Below are 26,745 nucleotides of genomic sequence, written 5' to 3'. Positions count from 1 at the left end.
CATGAAGCTGGTTGAGAGAATGCCAAGAGTGTGCAAAGCTGTCATCAAGGCAAGGTGTGGCTACTTTGAAAAATTTCAAATATATATTTGTATAACACATTTTTTCCATATGTGATATGTGTTATTTCATAGTTTATGTCTTCACTATTATTCTACAATGTAGAAAATAGTAAAAATAAAGAAAATCCCTTGTATGAGTAGGTGTGTCCAAACTTTTGACTGGTAATAAAGGTTGAGCTGCCATGTCACATGACATTTGCATGAACATTTTGGCCATAAGCATTGTCCACTTCTCATAGCCACATCTCATCTCACACACTCATTCATGCAATATTCTACCAGACCAGTGCAACTTTGATGTTTATCCTCTGTTTGTTGGATGAGACATGCTTTTTCTATAGTGGGAACTTGAAATGTTGTGTCCTGAATATAACCTTGGACAAATGTGTTATATTGTTTTTTTCTGCCTTTGCCTTACATGTAGATCAGAGACCCCCACTCATGTCATACTACAGTAAAAAACATGATCTATCTATCTCTAATGTTTTTTTTTTTCATTTTCAATCACTTTTGTAGTCTAAGCATGCATGTACTGAACTGATAGTTTTAATTTCCCTGTGGTTTTACTGTCTGGGCCTGCCTGCAGGGATGTAACGTTTTGGGCTCCTGAGTGGGGCAGCGGTCTAAGGCACTGCATCTCAGTGCTAGAGGCGTCACTACAGACACCCTGATTTGAATCCAGGCTGTATTACAACCGGCTGTGATTGGGAGTCCCATAGGGCGGCGCACAATTGGCCCAGCGTCGTCCGGGTTTGGACGGTGTAGGCCGTCATTGTAAATAAGAATTTGTTCTTAACTGACTTGCCTAGTTAAATAAAGTTTGGATTTATTTGAAAGGCATTTATAAGGCCCACTCTGTTTTCTTTGATGTTATTGCTGGATAACAACACGAGAGAGGATATCAGAGCTTATAATGAAAGCTGTTTGTTTGTTTAATTGTTTTTTTCTGAGTTATTAAAAATGTGTCTGAACAATTTGTTATTTACCCCCAGTCTATGATTGGTAATGAAAAGAAACTCAAACATAAAAGAAGCATCACCATGCCAGGCCTGATCAACAAGGAGAGGCAGATTGCTCTGCCTCTCAGTGTCTCTGAGATCACTTCCTGTGTCAGAGGTTACACTCTAGCCCTGACAGCATCCATGACCTACAACAACTTCGAGGACCATCCTATTGAAGGTGAGAACCTCATTTGTTAGTATATACAACAAAGTAAGATCATTACTACAAGTGATCATGAACATTCTCTGGGGGGCTTATACAAATGTGCTTAAAATTATTATTCTGAATTTACTTCCCTTGTAGCCTCCAGAGCTTCCACAAGGCTTCTCAATGTAAACATTAACATAGGCACTGTCCGGGGGCTGTATTAACATAATTGAGTTAGTTTGACTTAATTGCCTGATTGCCTCTGGTTAATGTTACCTGTCTTCATTTGATGCAGGTATCTTCATTTACCCACTGGAAGAATGCTCTACTGTTGTGGGATTCGAGGCTATGATCTCCAGCCAAATAATAACAGTGCAAATCAAAGACAAGTCCAAGATGGATGACTGTTACTTTGATTGCTGCACTACAGCTAACGGAGCCCTTCAGAGTGGCAGTGGTAAGAATGTGTCTCACGTCATGTCACCTCTGAAGGTTAGAGGAATCGTCACAAACTGTCATGAAGTGGTCAGTGGTTCTGTAGCCTGGCCACAGATCTCTTTGTGCCATCTTGCCAACTCCTATGGTCATTTGTGTGACAATGACAATTGGAGATGGCAAGACAGTCCAAACAGAGACCAGTCTAGTGTTTTTGGTTCCAACTATGTATCTAGAATATAATCCAGTGAATAATGATAATATTGCTCAGAAAAATACAAAACATTACCATTTATGTGAGTTGTTCTGCTATGGTATTCCAGGACAGATAGTGCTGGACGAGGACTTGGAGAGGACGGTGTTGGTGGTGAATCTGGGGGTCATCCCACCTCTGGAGACGGTCAACGTGCTGGTCAGCACTTCCTCTGAGCTACCCACCCTGCCGGACGGGGGAATCCGTGTCACGTCACCCTCCGTGTGCACCCCGAGGGTCCAGAGGACCATCAACGAGGAGCAGGGACTCTCCCCTAACTTCCAGAACAGAACGTAAGAATGCTGTGACAGTGTGTCATCATCATAACCACAACTGAATGTCAACGCTGTCTTGTCCAAATAAAACATCTATGGAGCCATTTTGATCTATAAAGGAAACTTGATCTTTATTTTTTATTTTATTTTACCCCTTTTTCTGCCCAATTTCGTGGTATCCAATGGGTAGTTACAGTCTTGTAACTCTTGAGTCTTGAAGTATCCCTTTGACTGTGAACTTAGAATTTAAGTTATTCACTCACCTTCCGGTATTAGACTCATTATTTTAAATGTTCTAGACAGAGAAAGAGCTGACTCGTGGACAATACATTATATGATTTTGTATTCTGGTATTTTGCACAGGAGGGATAGGCATAATTGTGCCCTGGGTCCACATGAACAGACACCCATAAATCCCCAGCTGTGCATGGCCCTGCTACTGGAGGAAGAGGCCATCAACTCCATCGACTATGAGTTTAGCTTCCAGCTGGAGATCAGAGCCCCCTATCTCCTTGCAGGTCAGAGACACAACACACAACCATCTACACATTGCAGTTTATTTGTATAATAATAAATGCAATTTATGTTATTGACCAACAGTGACTTGCATACCGATATAGACATCCTTCCACTATGAGTAAAAAGCTACCTCCACACACAAACAGGATTTATTTGAGTATTTCTGTGATACACTACATGACCAAAAGTATGTGGACACCTGCTTGTTTTTGCATCTCATTCCAAAATCATGGCATTAATATGGAGCTGGTCCCTCCTTTGCTGCTATAACAGCCTCCACTCTTCTTGGAAAGCGTTCCACTTGATGTTGGAACATTTGCTGCGGGGACTTCCATTCAGCCATAATAGCATTAGTGTGGTCTGGCACTGATGTTGGGCGATTAGGCCTGGCTCGCAGTCGGCATTCCAATTCATCCCAAAGGGGTTTGATGGGGTTTCGGTCAGGGCTCTGTGCAGGCCAGTCAAGATCTTCCACACCAATCTTGACAAAGCATTTCTGTATGGACCTCGCTTTATGCATGGGGCCATTGTCATGCTGAAACAGGAAAGGGCCTTCCCCAAACTGTTGCCACAAAATTGGAAGCACAGAATCATCTACAATGTCATTGTATTCTGTATCGTTAAGATTTCCCTTCACTGGAACTAAGGGGCCTAGCCCGAACCATGAAAAATAGCCCCAGAGCATTATTCCTCCTCCACCAAACTTTACAGTTGGCACTATGCATTCTGGCAGATTCGTCCATCGGACTGTCAGATGGTGAAGTGTGATTCACCACTCCAGAGAATGCGTTTCCACTGCTCCAGAGTCCAATGGCGGCAGCTTTACACCACTCCAGCTGACGCTTGGCATTGCGCATGGTGATCTTAGGCTTGTGTGCAGCTGCTTGGCCATGGAAACCCATTTCATGAAGCTCCCGATGAACAGTTCTTATGCTGACGTTGCTTCCAGAGGCACTTTGGAACTTGGTAGTGAGTGTTGCAAACAAGGACAGACAATTTTTACACGCTTCAGCACTCGGCAGTCCCGTTATGTGAGCTTTGGTGGCCTTTCACTTTGTGGCTGAGCCGTTGTTGCTCCTAGAGGTTTCCACTTCACAATAACAGCACTTACAGTTGACTAGGGCAGCTCTAGCAGGGCAGAAATATGACGAACTGACTTGTTGGAAAGTTGGCATCCTATGACGGTGCCACGTTGAAGGTAACGGAGCTCTTCAGTAAGGCATTCTACTGCCAATGTTCGTTTATGGAGATTGCATGGCTGTGTGCTCGAATTTATACATCTGTCAGCAACGGGTGTGACTGAAATGGCCGAATCCACTCATTTGAAGGGTGTCCACATACTTTTGTATATAGCGTATGTCTTTGTCAAGTGAAATCACAGTGGATGCCACTGTTTATTCTACACTGTAGATTCTACACTGTAGATGCTTTAAAGGTGTTTTTGTGCAGGTGTGGAGAGCCCCTCTCATGCGATCCGGGCTGACGCAGACCCCCTGGCCCGCTCAGCCACCAGCGTTGTCATCACCCTGGCTGACAAATACACTTATGACTGCCCTGTGGAGATCCTCATCTACCCCAGCGGTGGGTACTGCACTTTAGTAGACACACCATCCACCACCCACCACTCAGCCTGGCAGACACTACGATTACTCACTCCTCTTCAAAATACAGTATCACATACCCAGAAAAGACCAGTGTTTACCTGTCCTCATTGTTAAATCATCAACTATCTGCAGCAAACCATTCATTTAGCTAAGCCCTGTTATTTATATGAGGACAGTTAATCAGATTACATGGGCGGGAATCATCAGCCTCTCTCTCTCTCTCTGCATATCTGTTCACCCTCAGCCCCTCTCCTCCATCGACCCTCCACCTTGTGCAAATGTATGAGCTATCCTTGGGCTTACCCAGCCACACACTCTCTCTCTCTGCATATCTGTTCACCATCAGCCCCTCCAGTCCATCCACCCTCCACCTTGTGCAAATGTATGAGCTGTCCTCGGGCTTACCCAGCCACCCACCCACTCTCTCTCTCTCGCTCACTCTCACTCTCTGTCTCCCTCCCTTTCTCTCTATCTCTCCCCCCTCTTGCTCTCTTTCGCTGTCTATCTATCCTCTCCTGGTTGTCTTGACCTATGCATGGACCAGTTGTCTCCCAGAGGCAATAATAAATCCCCAGATTGCTTATTCAATAGGCGCTAAGAGATGGCTTTGTCTACAAACAGACCTGGGGCCTGTTGCTCGCTGTGCAATTCAGTTCAGCCCGATGTGGTGCTGGGGTTTCAATCTCATCAAGGAAATTGCTGAGCTCAACCAAATGGATGGCGCAGCGGTTTAACTGACTTGCCTAGTTAAATAAAGGTTAAATAAAAATAGGGAGATGGAGTGCTTGCCATTTTTTCCTCAGTATTGGTATAGGTAAATTAACTTGAATGATTTTGAAAAATGATTGTCGGTTTTCAAAGAAAACGTCATTGATTTAGTAAATGGTCAATAAACGGTCAATAAAAACAGCTCGCCGTAAAGTTCACTGCAGAGAGATGTTTTGAGAGATGCCTGTGGAGAGCAGAATGTGAGCAGGAAATAACAGTAATGGGACTATCATTTTGACTCCGACATCATTACAACTTGGAAATCTAAATCCAAGACGGACTTCTGTGACAGAAAAAAGATGTACTATATCTAGCCACTATCTAGCTCATACTGAAACATGCTTGTTGTCTAGGTGATACTGTATCACAGTCTAATGGCCACAATCTCCTCTTCTGTCTAGATCCTCATCTGCCACATGTGCTGATTGAGGATGGAGACATGACACTGGAGGAGTACGATGATCACCTCGCGGGGAAGAGTGACTTCATCAAGGCCACCAAGAAGGACTCCAGCAATGAAAAGAAAGTGAGTGCTGCATCAGATCTGATATGCATCTTACACAGCAGCCTTAATGAGAGACACAGAAACAGCTGATAGAAAATGACTTTTAGATTAAACAGACTTTGTAAAATGGCAAGATGCTGCTTATAATTTAAGAAGAAAAGTGTGTAGCATAATAAATATTTAATTATACTCATCAGACAATAAGACCTTCTGCAAATATTATTTTACACATAAAAAAAAATAAAACAGTACATCATATAACATTATTACACCACTACTTATCTACATTACAAAATGTTCCGCTGTTCCATAAGGTGTATTTTTATCATTTAAGAAAAATATGATGTTACTGCTTGCATCAGTTACCTGATGTAACAGTGTAGGTTCCGTCCCTCTCTTCGCCCCAACCTGGGCTCGAACCAGGGACCCTTGCATACATCAACAACTGACACCCACGAAGCATCGTTACCCATCGCGCCACAAAAGCCGCGGCCCTTGTAACGCAAGGGAAACAACCACTTCAGGTCTCAGAGCGAGTGACGTCACTGATTGAAACGCTATTAGCGCGCACCACTGCTAACTAACTAGCCATTTCACATCGTGGAATAGACGTGGAATAGAGTTCTTTGTAGTCGAGGCTTTATGTAGTACTGTGCACCTCCCATAGTCTGTTCTGGACTTGGGGATTGTGAAGAGACCTCTGGTGTCATGTCTTGTGGGGTGTGCATGGGTGTCCAGTAGTGCTAGTAGTTTAAACAGACAGCCCAGTGCATTCAGCTTGTCAACACTTCTTACAAAAACAAGTAGCGATGAAGTCAATCCCTCCTCCACTTTAAGCCATGAGACATTGACATACATAATTATTGTTAATGTTAGCTCTCCGTGTACACTTAAGTGCCAGACGTGCTGCCCTGTTCTGAGCCAATTGTAATTTTCTTATGTTCCTCTTTGTGGCACCTGACCACATGACTGAACAGTAGTCCAAGTGCGATAAAACTAGGGCCTGTAGACCTGCCTTGTTGATAGTGTTGTTAAGAAGGGAGAGCAACGCTTTATTATGGACAGACTTCTCACCATATTATCTACTGTTGTATCAACATCCAGGGTTATTCCAAGCAGTTTAGTCACCTCAACTTGTTAATTTCCACATTATTTATTACAAGATTTAGTTGAGGTTTAAGGTTTAGTGAATGATTTGTCCCAAATACAATGCTTTTAGTTTTAAAAATATTTAGGACTAACGTATTCCTTGCCACCAATTCTGAAACTAACTGCAGCCATTTCAGTTGCTGAAGTGTATAGTTTTGAGTCATCTGCATACATAGACACACTGGCTTTACTCAAAGCCAGTGGCATGTCATTAGTAAAGATTGAAAGAAGTAAGGGTCCTAGACAGCTGTCCTGGGGAATTCCTGATTCAACCTGGATTATGTTGGAGTGGCTTCCATTAAATAACACCCTATGTGTTCTTTTAGACACGTAACTCTTTATCCACAATATAGCAGGGGGTGTAAAGCCATAACACATACGTGTTTCCAGCAGCAGACTATGACCAAGGAACACCTTCAGTGCTCAATTGTCTCCACCAATTTTTGTCCTCAAACAATTCGATTTTCTGATTTTAAGCATTCAACTTCAAAAAAAAATGTTCTTTGTTGACTGTTGCTGGGTGTTATCATCCACCATCAGCACCGGCCTGTACCCTACCTGTCCTAAGGTCTCTCCTGGCCCCTTACACTAAGTCTGAATTTGTCCTACTAGGTGATCTAAACTGGGACATGCATAAACCACCTGACCAGGTCCTAAAGCAATGGGACTCCCTAAATCTTTCTCAGATTATTACCAATCCCACATGGTATGACTCCAAACACCCAGAAAAGGTTACTCTCCTTGATGTTATCCTCACAAATAATCCTGATAGGTATCAGTCGGGTGTTTTTTATAATGACCTTAGTGATCACTGTTTTACAGCCTGTGTTCGTAATGGCTGCTCAGCGAAACGACCTGTCCTTATATGTCATAGACGCCTGCTAAAAACCTTTAATGAGCAAGCCTTCTCTCATGACCTATCCTCTGTAAATTGCTATAGAATCAGCTTTATCCCTTCTGTCGAAGACGCTTGGAACTTATTTTTTAATATTTTCTGTGGTATTGTTAACAAACACGCCCCCGTAAAGAAAATTAGTTATTAAAAACAGGTTCAGCGCCTGGTTCGACCGTGATCTGGCAGAGTTACTCCACCTCAAGAATTCCATTTGGTGAAAGGCTTGGCACATGCATAATCAGGCTGACAGGCTCTCGTTCAGGCAAATGAGAAATAAGTGCACTCAGGCTATCCGGAAGGCCAAAGTTAGTTACTTGAAGGAGCCGTTTTCTCTCTGTGGGTCTAAGAACATCTGGAAAATGGTTAAAGACATGGAGAATAAACCCTCCTCCTCACAGCTGCCCATGTCGCTTAACCCGTTGGGGGTAGGGGGCAGTATTGACACGGCCGGATAAAAAACGTACCCGATTTAATCTGGTTACTACTCCTGCCCAGTAACTAGAATATGCATATAATTATTGGCTTTGGGTAGAAAACACCCTAAAGTTTCTAAAACTGTTTGAATGGTGTCTGTGAGTATAACAGAACTCATATGGCAGGCAAAAACCTGAGAAGATTCCTTACAGGAAGTGCCCTCTCTAACAAGATCTTGTTCTTCTTGTCTCTGTTTATTGAAGACTGAGGATCTTTGCTGTAACGTGACACTTCCTACGGCTCCCATAGGCTCTCAGAGCCCGGGAAAAAGCTGAATGATATCGAGGCAGCCCCAGGCTGAAACACATTTACGCTTTTGGCAAGTGGCCGATCAGAGGACAATGGGCTTAGGCGCGTGCACGAGTCGACCCCGTGCTTTATTTTCTTTCCTCTTTTTACCTAAACACAGATTCCCGGTCGGAATATTATCGCTTTTTTACGAGAAAAATGGCATAAAAATTGATTTTAAACAGCGGTTGACATGCTTCGAAGTACGGTAATGGAATATTTAGAATTTTTTGGTCACGAAATGCGCCATGCTCGTCACCCTTATTTACCCTTTCGGATAGTGTCTTGAACGCACGAACAAAACTCCGCTATTTGGATATAACGATGGATTATTTGGGACTGACGAAGAACACCAAAGGTAATAACATTTTTCTTATAGTAAATCAGACTTTGGTGAGTGCTAAACTTGCTGGGTGTCTAAATAGCTAGCCCTGTGATGCCGGGCTATCTACTGAGAATATTGCAAAATGTGCTTTTACCGAAAAGCTATTTTAAAATCGGACATATCGAGTGCATAGAGGAGTTCTGTATCTATAATTCTTAAAATAATTGTTATGCTTTTTGTGAACGTTTATCGTGAGTAATTTAGTACATTTTTTGTAAATTCACCGGAAGTTTGACCACAGATATAAGGTTTCTCTCCTGTGTGTGTTCTCTGATGTATAGTCAGATAGCTAGATGTAGTAAAACTCTTCCCACATTGATCACAGCAATACGATTTCTCTCCTATGCTAGTTCTGAACATCACATGCTAATGTAAAAAGCTGGTTTTTGAAATAAATATGAACTTGACCACAGATATAAGGTTTCTCTCCTGTGTGTGTTCTCTGATGTATAGTCAGATAGCTAGATGTAGTAAAACTCTTCCCACATTGATCACAGCAATACGATTTCTCTCCTATGCTAGTTCTGAACATCACATGCTAATGTAAAAAGCTGGTTTTTGAAATAAATATGAACTTGATTGAACAAAACATGCATGTATTGTATAACATAATGTCCTAAGATTGTCATCTGATGAAGATCATCAAAGGTTAGTGCTGCATTTAGCTGTGGTTTGGGTTTATGTGACATTATATGCTAGCTTGAAAAATGGGTGTCTGATTATTTCTGGCTGGGTACTCTGCTGACATAATCTAATGTTTTGCTTTCGTTGTAAAGCCTTTTTGAAATCGGACAGTGTGGTTAGATTAACGAGAGTCTTGTCTTTAAAATGGTGTAAAATAGTCATATGTTTGAGAAATTGAAGTAATAGCATTTCTAAGGTATTTGAATAACGCGCCACGGGATTCCACTGGCTGTTACGTAGGTGGGACGAAATCGTCCCACTGGCCCTAGAGAGGTTTAAAGTTCTCCTGTGCCTGACTTCCCGGGCAACCAGTCACTCACCCTGTTACAGAATTCCACACAGATCAATGGAGTCAGCAGGAGCGGGTGCCCCCGTTGTGGGGGTTAATGTCGGCGATGCTTCACCATCTCGGCGCTGTCATGGACCTGCGTCGTCCAGACTATGGACCGCTGGGAGAGACAGGGAGTCCCTCCAGCTCCCCCACCAACACAACTGGGGTTTCCACTACTCGCCTCCCCTGCACCCAGTCCCAGTGGGATTCGTCTCGCCCTTCCCAGGGAGTTTGATGAGACGGTGGCACGCTGCCAGGGGTTCCTGCTGCAGCTGGACCTGTATCTGGGGACCGTCCACCCAGCTCCTTCGGGACGTGAGTGGGTGTCCGCCCTCGTCTCGTGCCTCTCGGGGAAAGCCCTGGAGTGGGCTAACGCCGTGTGGGTAGAAGGAGATGGGGCGCTGGACCACTTCGAGGAGTTCACACGCCACTTCCGGGCATTCTTCGACCGCCCGCCCGAGGGTAGAGTGGCGGGTGAACATCTCTTCCACCTGGGGCAGGGGACGAGGAGTGCCCAGGTAATCGCCCTGGACTTCCAGGCACCCTGGCCACCGGAGTAGGATGGCACGACAGGGCCCTGATCGACCACTATCGCTGCAGCTTGTGCGAGGGTGTCCATCGGGAGTTGGCCTGCAGGGACACCACCCTCAACTTTGACCAGCTGGTGGACCTGTCCATCCGGCTGGGTGAACGTTCAGACGCGGCTCTGTCGGTTCCATCTTCCAGCACCACCGCTCCGGTGCCTATGGAGCTGGGGGGTACTGCGCTCAGGGAGGCCGGAGGGGGGGCTTTCACGTGCACCATCTGTGGCCGCAGAGGTCACACTGCCGGTCGGTGTCGGGTTGGTTCCTCTGGGGGTCGAGGCAGCAGGCAGCACACTCTGGCGTCATCCCAGGTGAGCTTGCACCATTCTCACCCAGAGCCCTCTGTTGCCCACCTGTTTTTGCAAGCCAAGTTTCCTGAGTTTTCCCCGCATTCCCAGCATAAGTCGCTCGTCGATTCAGGCGCGGCTGGGAATTTTATCGACAGAGCGTTCGCCCATAGTTTAGGGATCCCCATTGTTCCAGTGGTTAGGCCCTTTCCAGGTCACGTGTTGGACAGTCGACAATTAGGGTCCGGCTTTATCAGGGAGGCCACCATTCCTTTGGTAATGGTGACGCAGGGGGGTCACAGGGAGAGAATCAGTCTCTTCCTCATTGACTCTCCTGCGTTTCCCGTTGAGCTAGGCCTTCCCTGGATAGCCTGTCGTGACCCCACTGTTTCATGGCAATGGAGGGCTCTCACGGGGTGGTCGCGAGAGTGCTTGGGGGTTTCCGTTGGTGCTACTACGGTGGAAAGTCCAGACCAGGTCTCCACCGTGCACATTCCCCCCGAATATTCCGATTTGGCTCTCACCTTCTCTAAGAAGAAGGTGACTCAATTACCACCCCATCGTCGGGGAGATTGTGCGATAAACCTTCAGGTAGACACCACACTTCCCAGGAGTCACGTGTATCCCGTCACAGGCGGAGACGGCAGCAATGGAGACATATGTCTCCGAATCTCTGTGTCAGGGATACATTCGGTCCTCCACTTCACCCGCCTCCTCGAGTTTCTTTTTTGTGAAGGAGGGAGGTCTGCGCCCGTGTATTGACTATCGAGCCCTTAACCAGATCACTGTGAAGTACAGTTACCCGCTACCTCTCATAGCCACAGCAATTGAGTCAATGTACAGGGCGCGCTTCTTCACTAAACTAGATCTCAGGAGCGCTTACAACCTGGTGCATATCCGGGAGGGAGACGAGTGGAAGACAGCGTTCAGTACCACCTCAGGGCATTATGAGTACCTCATCATGCCGTACGGGTTGATGAATGCTCTGTCAGTCTTCCAAGCCTTTGTGGACAAGATTTTCAGGGACCTGCACGGGCAGGGTGTAGTGGTGTATATTGATGACATTCTGATATACTCCGCTGCACGCGCCGAGCATGTGTCCTTGTTGCACAATGTGCTTGGTCGACTGTTGGAGCATGACCTGTATGTCAAGGCTGAGAAATGCCTGTTCTTCCAGCAGTCCGTCTCCTTCCTAGGATACCACATTTCCACATTTGAGTCCTAGGTGTGTCATCTGATGAAGATCATCAAAGGTTAGTGCTGCATTTAGCTGTCTTCTGGGTTTTTGTGACATTATATGCTAGCTTGAAAAATGGGTGTCTGATTATTTCTGGCTGGGTACTCTGCTGACATAATCTAATGTTTTGCTTTCCTTGTAAAGCCTTTTTGAAATCGGACAGTGTGGTTAGATTAACGAGAGTCTTGTCTTTAAAATGGTGTAAAAGAGTCATATGTTTGAGAAATTGAAGTAATAGCATTTCTAAGGTATTTGAATAACGCGCCACAGGATTCCACTGGCTGTTACGTAGGTGGGACGATTTCGTCCTGCCGGCCCTAGAGAGGTTAATGTTGATGTGTTTTTTACTGACAAGGATGGCTGAGCTCTTTAATCACCAATTATTACCTGGGCTAGGTGGGACACTTGCGTCCCTAGTCAACAGCCAGTGGAATCGCGTGGCGCGAAATACAAATTTCGGCTAAGGTGTCTCTGAGGGGTCTTTGGCCTGGTTTGCTAACTACCTCTCTCAAAGAGTGCAGTGTATAAAGTCAGAACATCTGCTGTCTCAGCCACTGCCTGTCACCAAGGGAGTACCCCAAGGCTCGATCCTAGGCCCCACGCTCTTCTCAATTTACATCTACAACGTAGCTCAGGCAATAGGAAGCACTCTCATCCATTTATATGCAGATGATACAGTCATACTCAGCTGGCACCTCCCCGGATTTTGTGTTAAACGCTCTACAACCAAGTTTTCTTCGTGTCCAATCAAGCTTTCTCTGCCCTTAACCTTGTTCTGAACACCTCCAAAACAAAGGTAATGTGGTTTGGTAAGAAGAATGCCCCTCTCCCCACTAGTGTGATTACTACCTCTGAGGGTTTAGAGCTTGAGATAGTCACCTCATACAAGTACTTGGGAGTATGGGTAGACAGTACATTGTCCTTCTCTCAGCACATTGTAAGGGGTGCATACTGGCGGCAGAGAAGTCAGGCGCAGGAGAGCAAAAACTGATTTACAACGGCACAGTTTAAATAAATAAAACCACCGTTAACAGTACAATAAATCAATGGGTAAAACCCGTCACACACCAGCATAACGTGCACAAGCATTACAATAAACAATTCCGGACAAGGACATGGGGGTGAACAGAGGGTTAAATACACAACATGTAATGATGGAATTGAAACCAGGTGTGTGGGAAAACAAGACAAAACAAATGGAAAATGAAAAGTGGATCGGTGATGGCTAGAAGGCCGGTGATGTCGACCGCCGAACGCCGCCCGAACAAGGAGAGGGACCGACTTCGGCGGAAGTCGAGCACTCTTGTGACCACCCCGTGAGAGCCCTCTGTGGCCAAGAAACAGTGGGGTCATGACAAGCTAACCAGGGTAGGCCTAGCACCACGGGAAATGCAGGAGAGTCAATAAGGAAGAGACTAATTCTCTCCTTGTGACCCCCCTGCGTCACCATGCCTAGAGGAGCGGTGGCTTCCTTAATCAACCCTGACCCTAATGGTCGACTATCTAAGGTGTGAACGGGGAAGGGCACAGCCACGGGAACAATGGGGATCCCTAAACTACGGGCGAACGATCTATCTATAAAATTCCCAACTGCGCCTGAATCGACAAGCGCCTTATGCTGGGAATGCGGTAAAACTCAGGAAAAGTGACATACACAAACATATGTGCAACAGAGGGCTCTGGGTGAGAATGGTACCGGCTCACCTGGGGTGACGCCAGAGCACCCTGCCTGCTGCCTCGATACCCAGAGGAACCAACCCGGCACCAACCGGCAGTGTGACCTCTGCGGCTACAGATGGTGCACGAGCTGGAATCCCCTCTGGTCTCCCTGCGCACCGCCCCTCCCAGCTCCATGGGTATCGGAAAGACGAATCCCACTGGGACCAGGAGAAGGAGGGGCGCGTAGTGGAGACCCCGGTTGTGCTGGTGGAGGCGCTGGGAGAACTCCCTGTCTCTCCCAGCAGTCCATGGCGGAGCCAAGATGGTGGAGCATTGCTGCGTGCTCCCGGACGCGCTCCTCCACCCCTGTACCCAGGGTACCTGCTCCTGCTGACTCCATAAGTTTTGGTCCGGAATTCTGTAAGGAGTGCGTACTGGCGGCAGAGGAGAGCAAAAACTGATTTCCAACGACGCAGTTTAATAAATAAAACCACCGTTAACAGTATAATAAATCAATGGGTAAAACCCGTCACACACCAGCATAACGTGCACAAGCATTACAATAAACAATTCCGGACAAGGACATGGGGGGGAACAGAGGGTTAAATACACAACATGTAATAATGGAATTGAAACCAGGTGTGTGGGAAGACAAGACAAAACAAATGGAAAAGGAAAAGTGGATCGGCGATGGCTAGAAGGCCGGTGACGTCGACCGCCGAACGCCGCCCGAACAAGGAGAGGGACCGACTTCGGCGGAAGTCGTGACACACATATCAAAGCTGCAGGCTAAGGTTAAATCTAGACTTGGTTTTCTCTATCGTAATTGCTCCTCTTTCAACCCAGCTGCCAAGCTAACCCTGATTCAGATAACCATCCTACTCAATCTAGATTACAGAGATTTAATTTATAGATCAGCAGGTAAGGGTGCTCTCGAGCTGCTAGATATTCTTTACCATTTGGCCATCAGATTTGCCACCTTATCGGACATCACTGCGCTCTATACTCCTCTGTAAACTGGTCATCTCTGTATACTCGTTGCAAGACCCACTGGTTGATGCTTATTTATAAAACCCTCTTAGGCCTCACTCCCCCCTATCTGAGATACCTACTGCAGCCCCCATCCTCCACATACAACACCCATTCTGCCAGTCACATTCTGTTAAAGGTCCCCAAAGCACACACACATCCCTGAGTCGCTCCTCTTTTCAGTTCTCTGCAGCTAGCGACTGGAACAAGCTGCAAAAAACACTCAATCTCTTGATTCAAAGACTAAATCATGGCCACTTACTGACAGTTGTGGCTGCTTTGCGTGATGTTTTGTTGTCTCTACCTTCTTGCCCTTTGTGCTGTTGTCTGTGCCCAATAATGTTTGTACCATGTTTTGTGCTGCAACCATGTTGTGCTGCTGCCATGTTGTGTTGCTAACATGCTGTGTTATCATGTGTTGCTGCCATGCTATGTGGTTGTCTTAGGTCTCTCTTTATGTAGTGTTGTGGTATCTCTCTTGTCGTGATGTGTGTTTTGTCCTATATTTTTATTTTTAATCCAGCCCCCGTCCCTCCAGGACGCATTTTGCCTTTTTGTAGGCCATTGTAAATAATAATTTGTTCTTAACTGACTTGCCTAGTTAAATAAAGGTTAAATAATAAAATGTAAAATAATGTCAAAAGCCGCACTGAAGTCTAACAAGACAGCTCCCACAATCTTTTTATCATCAATTTCTCTCAGCCAATCATCAGTAATTTGTGTAAGTGCTGTGCTTGTGAATGTCCTTCCCTATAAGCATGTTGAATGTCTGTTGTCAATTTGTTTACTGTAAAATAGCATTGTATCAGGTCAAACACCATTTTTTCCAAAAGTTTTCTAAGGGCTGATTGGTCAACTATTTGAGCCAGTAAAGGGGGCTTTACTATTCTAACAGAATTACTTTTGCTTCCCTCCAAGTCTGAGGGTACACACTTTCTAATAGGCTTAGATTGAAGATATCGCAAATAGGAGGGGCAATATCGTCCGCTATTATCCTCAGTAATTTTCAGTCCAAGTTGTCAGACCCCGGTGGCTTGTCATTGTTGATAGACAACAATAATCTTTTCACCTCTTCCACACTCACTTTATGGAATTCAAAATTACAATGCTTGTCTTTTATAATTTGGTCAGATATACTTGGATCTGTAGAGTCGGCATTTGTTGCTGGCATGTCATGCTTAAGTTTGCTAATCTTGCCAATGAAAAAATCATTAAAGTAGGAGGCAGTATCAGTAGTTTTTGATGAATGAGCCATCTGATTCAATTAATTATGGAGCTGAGTTTGCCTTCTTGCCCAAAATTTCATTTAAGGTGCTCCAAAGCTTTTTACTATCAATCTTTATATAATTTATCTTTGTTTCATAGTATAGTTTCTACTTCTTTTTATTACGTTTAGTCACATGATTTCTCAATTGCAGTACGTTTGCCAATCGGTTGTGCAGCCAGACTTATTTGCCATTCCTTTTGCCTCATCCCTCTCAACCATACAATAAAAAAATTCCACATCAATCCAAGGGGATTTAACAGTTTTACAGTCATTTTCTTAATGGGTGCATGCTTATTAGTAACTGGAATAAGCAATTTCATAAATGTGTCAAGTGCAGCGTCTGGTTGCTCCTCATTACACACCACAGACCAGCAAATATGATTTACATCATCAACATAGGAATCACTACAAAACTTATTGTATGACCTCTTATACACTATATTAGGCCCAGCCTTTGGAATGTTGGTTTTCCTAGATATGGCTACTATATTGTGATCACTACATCCGATGGATCTAGATACAGATTTCAAGCACATTTCTGCAGCATTAGTAAAGATGTGATCAATACATGTTGATGATTTCATTCCTGTGCTGTTCGTAACTACCCTGGTAGGTTGACTAATAACCTGAACCAGGTTGCAGGCACTGGTTACAGTTTGAAGCTTTTTCTTGAGTGGGCAGCTTGATGATAGCCAGTCAATATTGAAATCACCCAGAAAATATTCCTCTCTGTTGATATCACATACATTATAAAGCATTTCACACATATTATCCAGATACTGACTGTTAGCACTTGGTGGTCTATAGCAGCTTCCCACAAGAATGGGCTTTAGGTCAGGCAGATGAACCTGTAGTCATATTCCTTCAACATATTACTTTAACATGAGATCCTCTCTAATCTTTACAGGAATGTGGTTCTGAATATAGACCGCAACTCCACCCCATTGACATTTCTGTCTTTTCTGTACATGTTATAGCCATATATTGCTATCACTGTTTCATCAAAGGTATTATTTAAGTGAGTTTCAGAGATAGAATATGAATGTCATCTGTTACTAGCATGTTATTGATTTCATGAACCTTGTTTCTTTCTCTACATATGTTATTGTGGGCTATTTTTAGCACTTTTCTGGGATGCTTGATTGTTTTTATTGCTTTATTGGGAAGCTTATCAGAAGTAGACATGACAATAGTATTTATGTTTGAGCTGTGCAGGGTGAGCTGCACACGGTGGACTTCTTACTAGGGAACACTGCCTCATGCTAACAGTATAACTTGGTTCATAGGCACGTGATTACTGCATACAATAGCTGTAGGATCAACCGAGACATTCAGGGCAGTTAGAGGGACATAAATTAAATGACTTACATTGTGTCTGCCAACACCCCTGGGACAATGTACATTTGCAGCAGCACCACGACAACTCAGCGACACAATGATAGGAATTATCTGAGCTGGGCGTGGGTCATTGATAAGTCATTGTCTCAACGCAGCCTTGAAATGCGTGGAGGACCCAAGATGATTTGTATGGACTTTGTCATTCCTGTAGAGCATCTTCTGTTTTCAGAAGGTGCCAAAGTTATCTATAAATGTGATTCCAACAGAGCTACAGTAATCTTTTATCCAGGTGTGTAATGCCAGTAGCCTGCTCAATCTTTCACACCCGCAGCCCATTGGTGGTACCGGACGTGAAATAATTGGCCACTTTTTGGAATCTTTCAGTGCTAGAATCAGTTCTTTAAAATACATTTTCAGAAGTTCCGAGCTATCCCTCCTAATGTCGTTTGACCCCACATGGACTATGACAGCGTCAGCTCCCAGAATTTGTCGTAGAATGGTCAGAAGCAGCCTTGTAATGTTTTGTACTCGTGCTCCAGAATAGTACAGGGTTTTTGCCCCCACACCTTTTGCAAGTTTTGCATGATTCAGGTATTTTACATTATTCCTGTGTCCATTATTATTACATAAAAGTGTTTGATTTATTTCCACCTATCTGAAATGATTTTAAAACCACATGACACACATTGGAGCTACGGTATGTTATTTAAATGGTGAGTTTATCATTTTTCTTGGTGTGAAATCATGTGTCAGTACAGATTGTACCTTATTCTCCACATGTCAGAATGGCACAACGGTGGTAGACACACATACATCCTCAGTGACCAGTAGACCTAAACGGGAGGGAGAGAGAAAACACTCACGCCCTAAAATGGTGTGTGTGTGATTAAAAAGGGGTTACTATGGAAACAATGAAAGGTCCTCAGCCTTCTGCTTGGATCTACCTGCAAGAACACATTCACCGGTTGATCGAGTGCCCTTTCTTTCTCAAATAATGTGGGTCTCTTAAAGAAAAGAAAGTCCTTGAATTATGAAATATTTTTATTTAAAGAAGCGTAGCTGTAATTCAGCTTATCAAAAACATTCCCCGTGGAGAATATTTAACTGTTAGATGTATTTCATGCACCTTTTGCATTAAGGAAACAGCTGTGTTGTAGTTTAGGGGAACACTGTTTTGTTAAGAACTAGCTCTTTTTAATGCTGATCTTATCAAATGTGATTTGTAAGATAACTATATTTAAAAACAAATGCATGTACAAAGTTATTCCAATATGTGGATATGGCTCTCATTCAAAGCTTGCATGACGTGATTTGATCTCATTTTCTTTCGTTCACCCTTCTCTTACTGTATCCTGTGGACCATGCGTAGACTAGATCTCAAGCACTTCACTCACCATGTTATCCTCTGGACCATGTGTAGACTAGATCTCAAGCACTTCACTCACCATGTTATCCTCTGGTCATGTGGCCATATGTAGGTGGATATCATTCGCAAGCGTCTCCACAAGGACATCCTTCACAACCCTGTGGTCATGCTCAACTTCTGCCCAGACCTCAAGTCCATGACCTCTGACCTGAGGAAGGTGCATGGAGAGTACATCTTCCTCATTGACCGCAGTGGGAGCATGAGCGGGGTCAACATCAGCCGTGTCAAGGTACTGTACGAGACTTCATAATAACCCATACATAACACATTCATAGGAAATGATTATATAGTAAGCATAATTAACTACATTCTAAACTTGTTAATTCAGGGCAAAGAAAAATAAATTAATGATAAAGGAATGATGTAGTATACTAATTAGGTGTCTTAAGTGCGGATATACACGAGTGGTGTGCTATTAATGACTCAATGACTCACTGCTCATAGAAAGTAGTCTTTACAAAGATGGAGTGAAGCTGCCACACCTTTCAATGGAATGGTCAATGGAAACTCAGCCCAGCTCAGACTTTATATCCGGGGCATCTGACCGTAATGTTACCTGATTGGGCCAGGCTGAGTGATGTTTGACTAACCTCTCTCAGTCTGTGATGCACTTCGTGCCAGTGTGACTCAGTGTCACGAATCCCACCGAAGGTGGCTCCCCTGCCTGCTCGGGCGGCGCTCGGCGGTCGTATTCGCCGGCCTACTAGCCGCCGCTGATCCCTTTTTCCTTTTCGTTTGGTATGTCTGATTGTTTGCACCTGTTCCTCATTTGGTTCTCTTGATTTTTGGTTATTTAAGCCTGTGTAGCCCGCCCAGGTTTGTGCGGGATTATTTGCGTCAGAGTGTGTTTGTTATTGGATGTGCTGGCGATCGACTAGTGTTGTTTTATGTGCATGCTGTGTACCTGTTGTTTTGGGCACTTCGCATTTCACGCCGGTTGTGTTGGCGTCGACCGTATTTGTTGTGTTACGGAATAAACACATTATCTCCTTACCTCTGCTCTCTGCGCCTGACTCCAACCACCACTCCTAGCATTTGCTGACAGAATCCCGCACCAGCTATGGAGTCAGCAGGAGCAGCATCCCCTCCTCTCCCATCGATGGAGGAAAGGGTCCTCCATCATACCACCATTCTCCACCGAATCGGCTCAGCGATGGATCAGATTTACATTTACATTTAAGTCATTTAGCAGACGCTCTTATCCAGAGCGACTTACAAATTGGTGGATTCACCTTCATCTAAATCTTTTAACCTCTTACATCTAGACGTTCCGCTAGCGGAACACCTGCTCCAATATCCAATGATAGGCGTGGCGCGAATTACAAATTCCTCAAAAATACAAAAACTTCAATTTTTCAAACATATGACTATTTCACAGCATTTTAAAGACAAGACTCTCCTTTATCTAACCACACTGTCCGATTTCAAAAAGGCTTTACAGCGAAAGCAAAACATTAGATTATGTCAGCAGAGTACCAAGCCAGAAATAATCAGACACCCATTTTTCAAGCTAGCATATAATGTCACAAAAACAAAACCACAGCTAAATGCAGCACTAACCTTTGATGATCTTCATCAGATGACAACCCTAGGACATTATGTTATACAATGCATGCATGTTTTGTTCAATCAAGTTCATATTTATATCAAAAAACAGCTTTTTACATTAGCATGTGACGTTCAGAACTAGCATACCCCCCGCAAACTTCCGGTGAATTTACTAAATTACTCATGATAAACGTTCACAAAAAACATAACAATTATTTTAAGAATTATAGATACAGAACTCCTCTATGCACTCGATATGTCCGATTTTAAAATAGCTTTTCGGTGAAAGCACATTTTGCAATATTCTCAGTAGATAGCCCAGCCATCACGGCTAGCCATTTAGACACCGACCAAGTTTAGCCCTGATCAAACTCCGATTTACTATTACAAAAGTTTCATTACCTTTGTTGTTTTCGTCAGAATGCACTCCCAGGACTGCTACTTCAATAACAAATGTTGGTTTGGTCCAAAATAATCCATCGTTATATCCGAATAGCGGCATTTTGTTCGTGCGTTCCAGACACTATCCGAAATGGTAAAGAAGGGTCGCGCGCATGGCGCAATTCGTGACAAAAAAATTCTAAATATTCCATTACCGTACTTCGAAGCATGTCAACCGCTGTTTAAAATCAATTTTTATGCCATTTTTCTCGTGAGAAAAGCGATAATATTCCGACCGGGAATCTCCTTTTCGGCAAACAGAGGAAAAAAATCACAAAGACGGGGGCGGCCAGGTCACGCGCCTAAGCCCACAGTCCCTTGATCGGCCACTTGAGAAAGGCGATAATGTGTTTCAGCCTGGGGCTGGGATGACGACATTCAGGTTTTTCCGGGCTCTGAGCGCCTATGGACGACGTAGGAAGTGTCACGTTAGAGCAGAGATCCTTAGTAAAAGATAGAGATGGCAAAGAAGTTCCAGAAATGGTCAGACAGGCCACTTCCTGTAAAGGAATCTCTCAGGTTTTGACCTGCCATTTGAGTTCTGTTATACTCACAGACACCATTCAAACAGTTTTAGAAACTTTAGGGTGTTTTCTATCCATATATAATAACCATATGCATATTCTAGTTACTGGGTAGGATTAGTAACCAGATTAAATCGGGTACGTTTTTTATCCAGCCGTGAAAATACTGCCCCCTAGCCATAAGAGGTTAAGGGGGGGGTTAGAAGGATTACTTTATCCTATCCTAGGTATTCCTTAAAGAGGTGGGGTTTCAGGTGTCTCCGGAAGGTGGTCGTGAGGGAGCTTGTTCCACCATTGGGGTGCCAGATGATGGAGAGGATGGACCGATGGGAGAGGAGTGGCCTTCCTACCGCATCCCCAGCACCAATTCCCCTTCCCCCATCTCCCCCTCCGCCAGCGTCCGGACCCGGAGCCCTACGCCTGGCTCTCCCCAGGGAGTACGATGGAGCGGCGGCTGGGTGCCAGGGGTTCCCGCTGCAGTTGGAGTTGTACCTGGCTACCGTTCGTCCGAATCCCTCGGGAGAGGAGAGCGTAAGCGTCCTCGTCTCCTGCTTAACGGGACATGCCCTGGAGTGGGCTAACGCAGTGTGGTATGGCCCAGACTCGGCAAGGGATCACTACCCCGAGTTCACCCGCCGTTTCCGGGCCGTGTTCGACCACCCACTAGAGGGCCGAGCGGCGGGTGAACGGCTGTTCCACCTGCGGCAGGAGATGAGCGCACAGGACTTTGCTCTGGAGTTCCGAACCTTGGCTGCTGGAGCGGGGTGGAACGACAGGGCCCTGATGGACCACTATCGGTGTAGCCTCCGAGAGGACGTCCGCCGGGAGCTAGCCTGTCGGGACACTACCCTCTCACTGGATGAACTAATAGACATGTCCATTCGTCTCGACAACCTGCTGGCTGCCCGCGGACGTCCAGACCGGGCCCTGTTGGTTCCACCTCCAGGCCCTCCAGCTCACATCCCTATGGAGCTAGGGGGGGCCGCGTCGAGGGGAACCGGAGGAGGAGGCTCCTCCTGTACCCAGTGTGGTCGGAGAGGACACACTGCCGACTGGTGCTGGGGGAGCTCCTCTGGGAATCGGGATGGCAGGCGGAGCACTCCTCGTCCACCTCAGGTGAGTAAGCACCAACCTCACCCAGAGCTCCCTGTTGGTCATATGTTCGTACTAGTAACTTTCCCCTTGTTTTCTCCCTCTTTCCAGCATAAGGCGCTAGTCAATTCAGGCGCAGCTGGCAACTTTATGGATCGTGGGCTCGCGTTAAGACTAGGGATTCCCCTGGTGTCGTTGGTCCAACCTTTCCCCGTGCACTCCTTAGATAGCCGACCATTAGGGTCAGGGCTGGTCAGGGAGGCCACGGTGCCACTGGACATGGTAATGCAGGGGGATCATGGGGAACGGATTAGTCTCTTCCTCATTGATTCGCCTGCGTTTCCGGTGGTGCTGGGGATTCCCTGGCTGGCCAATCACAATCCTAATATTTCGTGGAGACAGGGGGCTCTCAGGGGGTGGTCAGAGGAATGTTCAGGCAGGTGTAAGGGAGTTTCCATCGGTGCGACGACGGTGGAGAGTCCAGACCAGGTTTCCACTGTGCGCATTCCCTCAGAATATGCCGATTTGGCTATCGCCTTCTGTAAAAAGAGGGCGACCCGATTACCACCTCATCGACGAGGGGATTGCGTGATAAACCTCCAGGTAAACGCTACACTTCCCAGAAGTCACGTGTACCCATTGTCACAGGAGGAAACGTTGGCTATGAAGACATATGTCACGGAATCTCTGAGACAGGGGTACATTCGGCCCTCCATGTCACCCGTCTCCTCGAGTTTCTTTTTCGTGAAGAAAAAGGATGGAGGGCTGCGTCCGTGCATTGATTATCGAGGTCTAAATTCCATCACAGTAGGGTTTAGTTACCCGCTACCTCTCATCGCTATGGCGGTGGAATAATTTCACGGAGCGCGTTTTTTCACGAAACCGGACCTCAGGAGCGCATACAATCTGGTGCGTATCCGGGGAGGAGATGAGTGGAAAACCGCATTCAGTACCACATCGGGCCACTATGAGTACCTCGTCATGCCGTATGGGTTAAAGAATGCTCCAGCTGTCTTTCAATCCTTTGTTGACGAGATTCTCAGGGACCTGCACGGGCAGGGGGTGGTGGTGTATATTGATGACATCCTGATCTATTCCGCCACCCGTGCCACGCATGTCTCCCTGGTGCGCAAAGTGCTTGGGCGACTGCTGGAGAATGACCTGTACGTTAAGGCTGAGAAATGTGAGTTTTTCAAACGAGCCGTTTCCTTCCTGGGGTATCACATTTCCACCTCGGGGGTGGTGATGGAGGATGACCGTGTTAAAGCCGTGCGAAATTGGCCGACTCCGACCACAGTAAAGGAGGTGCAGCGGTTTTTAGGGTTTGCCAATTACTACCGGAGGTTTATCCGGGGCTTTGGTCAAGTTGCTGCTCCCATTACCTCACTGCTGAAGGGGGGTCCGGCACAATTGCGCTGGTCAGCAGAGGCGAACAGAGCGTTCAGTCACCTGAAGGAGCTGTTTACCGACGCTCCCGTGCTGGCTCATCCGGACCCCTCTTTGGCATTCATAGTGGAGGTGGACGCGTCCGAGACTGGGGTGGGGGCCATGCTATCACAGCACTCGGGCGCGCCACTCAAACTCCGCCCGTGCGCTTTCTTTTCTAGGAAGCTCGGGCCGGCGGAGCAGAACTATGACGTGGGGGACCGGGAGTTGTTAGCTGTGGTTAAGGCTCTGAAGGTGTGGAGACATTGGCTTGAGGGGGCTAAGCACCCTTTCCTCATCTGGACTGACCACCGTAATCTCGAGTACATCCGGGCAGCTAGGAGACTGAATCCGCGTCAGTCCAGGTGGGCCATGTTCTTTACCCGTTTCCGTTTCACTATCTCTTATCGGCCAGGTTCACAGAACACGAAGGCTGACGCACTGTCCCGCCTATATGACACCGAGGAGAGGGCCATCGATCCAACTCCCATCCTCCCAGCGTCGTGCTTGGTAGCTCCGGTGGTATGGGAGTTGGACGCGGAGATCGAGAGGGCGTTACGGTTGGAACCTGCACCATCGCAGTGTCCGGCAGGTGTTCAGTACGTGCCGCTTGGTCTCCGTGATCGATTGATTCGATGGGCCCATAATCTCAACTCTTCGGGTCACCCTGGGATCGAGAGGACAGTGCGGAACCTGAGGGGAAAGTACTGGTGGCCCACCTTGGGTAAGGATGTGCGGTTTTATGTTTCCTCCTGCTCGGTGTGCGCTCAGAGCAAGGCTCCTCGACACCTGTCTAGAGAGAAATTACACACACTCCCCGTTCCACAGCAGCCGTGGTCGCACTTATCAGTGGACTTCCTCACTGACCTTCCCGTATCTCAGGGGAACACCACAATCCTGGTCGTTGTGGATCGGTTCTCGAAGTCCTGCCGTCTCATCCCATTGCCCGGTCTCCCTACGGCCCTGCAGACTGCGGAGGCCCTGTTCACCCATGTCTTCCGGCACTACGGGGAGCCCGAGGACATCGTTTCTGAGCGGGGTCCCCAGTTCACGTCCAGAGTTTGGAGGGCGTTCATGGAACGGTTGGGGGTCTCGGTCAGCCTGACCTCGGGTTTCCACCCCGAAAGTAATGGGCAGGTGGAGAGAGTGAACCAAGAGGTGGGTAGGTTTCTAAGGACGTATTGCCGGGACCGGCCCAGGGAATGGGCGAGATACGTCCCATGGGCAGAAATAGCCCAAAATTCCCTACGTCACTCATCGACCAACATGTCACCGTTTCAGTGCGTGTTGGGCTACCAGCCGGTCCTGGCTCCATGGCACCAGAGCCAGACCGAGGCTCCTGCGGTGGAGGATTGGGTGCAGCGCTCGAAGGACACTTGGAGAGCCGTCCAAGACGCACTCACTAAGGCGAGTGGACGGCAGAAGAAGAGCGCTGACCAGCACCGCAGTGAGACCCCTGTGTTTGCACCAGGGGATCGAGTCTGGCTCTCGGCTCGAAACCTGCCCCTCCGCTTGCCCTGCCGGAAGCTGGGCCCGCAGTGTGTAGGGCCGTTTAAAGTCCTGAGGAGGATAAACGAGGTGTGTTACCGGTTACAACTTCCATCTTACTACCGTATTAACCCCTCGTTTCATGTGTCTCTCCTCAGGCCGGTGGTGGCTGGTCCCATGCAGGAAGGTGAGTTGCTGGAGGTTCCTCCACCCCCTCTGGACATTGGGGGGTCCCCGGCGTATAAGATACGTGCCATTCTGGACTCCAGACTTCCAGACTACACTACCTCGTCTACTGGGAGGGGTACGGCGCGGAGGAGAGGTGCTGGGTACCTAGGAGGGACATTTTGGACCCCCCACTACTGAGGGAATTCCACCGAATCATGGGGATCGCCCTGCGCCTCGTCCTCCGGGTCGCCCTCGAGGCCGGTGGTGGCGCGCTGCGGGAGCCGCGCGTCAGGAGGGGGGGGGGTACTGTCACGAATCCCACCAAAGGTGGCTCCCCTGCCTGCTCGGGTGGCGCTCGGCGGTCGTCGTCGCCGGCCTACTAGCCGCCGCTGATCCCTTTTTCCTTTTCGTTTGGTATGTCTGATTGTTTGCACCTGTTCCTCATTTGGTTCTCTTGATTTTTGGTTATTTTTGAATTTTTTTAAATATTTTATTTTTGCATTTTCCAATTAAGAACATTCAAAACAAAAGTGAAAATATGTTAGACAACAAAGGACAAAGTGACGGTAACAGACGAGCGTAATAAAAAATAAAAATTATATATACGGGCATACATAATACATAAAAAATATACATGATACATAAATCATAATAAAATAAATATTAATAATAATAATGAGACATTGATTCATATGGTCACCTGCTGTAAGCTACATATTATACATTACGTGTGAAACATTATATAAGAATTATATAGAGATTCAATCAATGTGGTGTGGGGGGAGATTCTCCATATAGTCAATAAAAGGTTGCCAAATTCTGTAAAATGTCTTTACCTTATTCCTCAAGCAGTAAGTGATTTTCTCCAGTGGGATACAACTATTAACTTCCGATAGCCACATTGCCACTAGTAGGGGGAATCCGATTTCCATTTCAAGGCAATACATTTCTTGGCAATCGCTAGCAATATTTCTGTTAGCTTTATAGTATGACTTTGCCTAAGATTGGTGTTAGTATAGTTACCCAGTAGGCAGACCTCGGGGTCTAAAGGGAATGCAACCCCGTGGATTGAGGATATGGTATCGCATACCCCCTGCCAGAAACCATGTAGTTTTGAACACTGCCAAGTGGAATGGAGGAATGTTCCTTCATCTGAGCCACATCTAAAACATAGGGAGGAGATATCAGGATTGAACTTGTGCAGTCTAGATGGGGTGATATAGAGCTGATGGAGGAAATTAAACTGGATCAATCTGTATCTGGAGTTCAATGTGGATGTAACACCATCCCTGCATAGGTCACTCCATAGGCCCTCATCAAGATCAATACCCAGATCTTTTTCCCATCTAAGTCGGGGTTTATCTAGCTCAGGCAGTGTTAGTACTGACATTAGAGCATCGTAAACACGGGAAATGGTCTTGAATAGTGGTTGGTCTGCATGGCAGAATTGCTCAATAG

At 46.2% G+C, this 26,745-nt stretch overlaps 1 protein-coding gene across 1 annotated transcript in view; it reads left to right on the top strand.

Moving 5' to 3' along the window:
- LOC106567143 (von Willebrand factor A domain-containing protein 5B1) overlaps nt 1-26,745 on the top strand; it is a 72,576-nt gene that overhangs the window by 3,668 nt on the left and 42,163 nt on the right. Inside the window, exons 2-8 of the mRNA XM_045692756.1 lie at nt 1,053-1,239; nt 1,505-1,666; nt 1,968-2,190; nt 2,536-2,690; nt 4,141-4,272; nt 5,465-5,589; nt 18,654-18,830. Of these exons, the coding sequence (XP_045548712.1) occupies nt 1,056-1,239; nt 1,505-1,666; nt 1,968-2,190; nt 2,536-2,690; nt 4,141-4,272; nt 5,465-5,589; nt 18,654-18,830 (1,158 nt within the window). The 5' untranslated portion in view covers nt 1,053-1,055. The remainder of the gene's footprint in view (nt 1-1,052; nt 1,240-1,504; nt 1,667-1,967; nt 2,191-2,535; nt 2,691-4,140; nt 4,273-5,464; nt 5,590-18,653; nt 18,831-26,745) is intronic.

The sequence above is a fragment of the Salmo salar genome, chromosome ssa13 (assembly GCF_905237065.1).
Source record: "Salmo salar chromosome ssa13, Ssal_v3.1, whole genome shotgun sequence".
Lineage (NCBI taxonomy): Eukaryota > Metazoa > Chordata > Actinopteri > Salmoniformes > Salmonidae > Salmo > Salmo salar.
The sequence above is the reverse complement of the archived record's forward strand: the minus strand, read 5'-3'. Positions and strand labels throughout refer to the sequence as shown.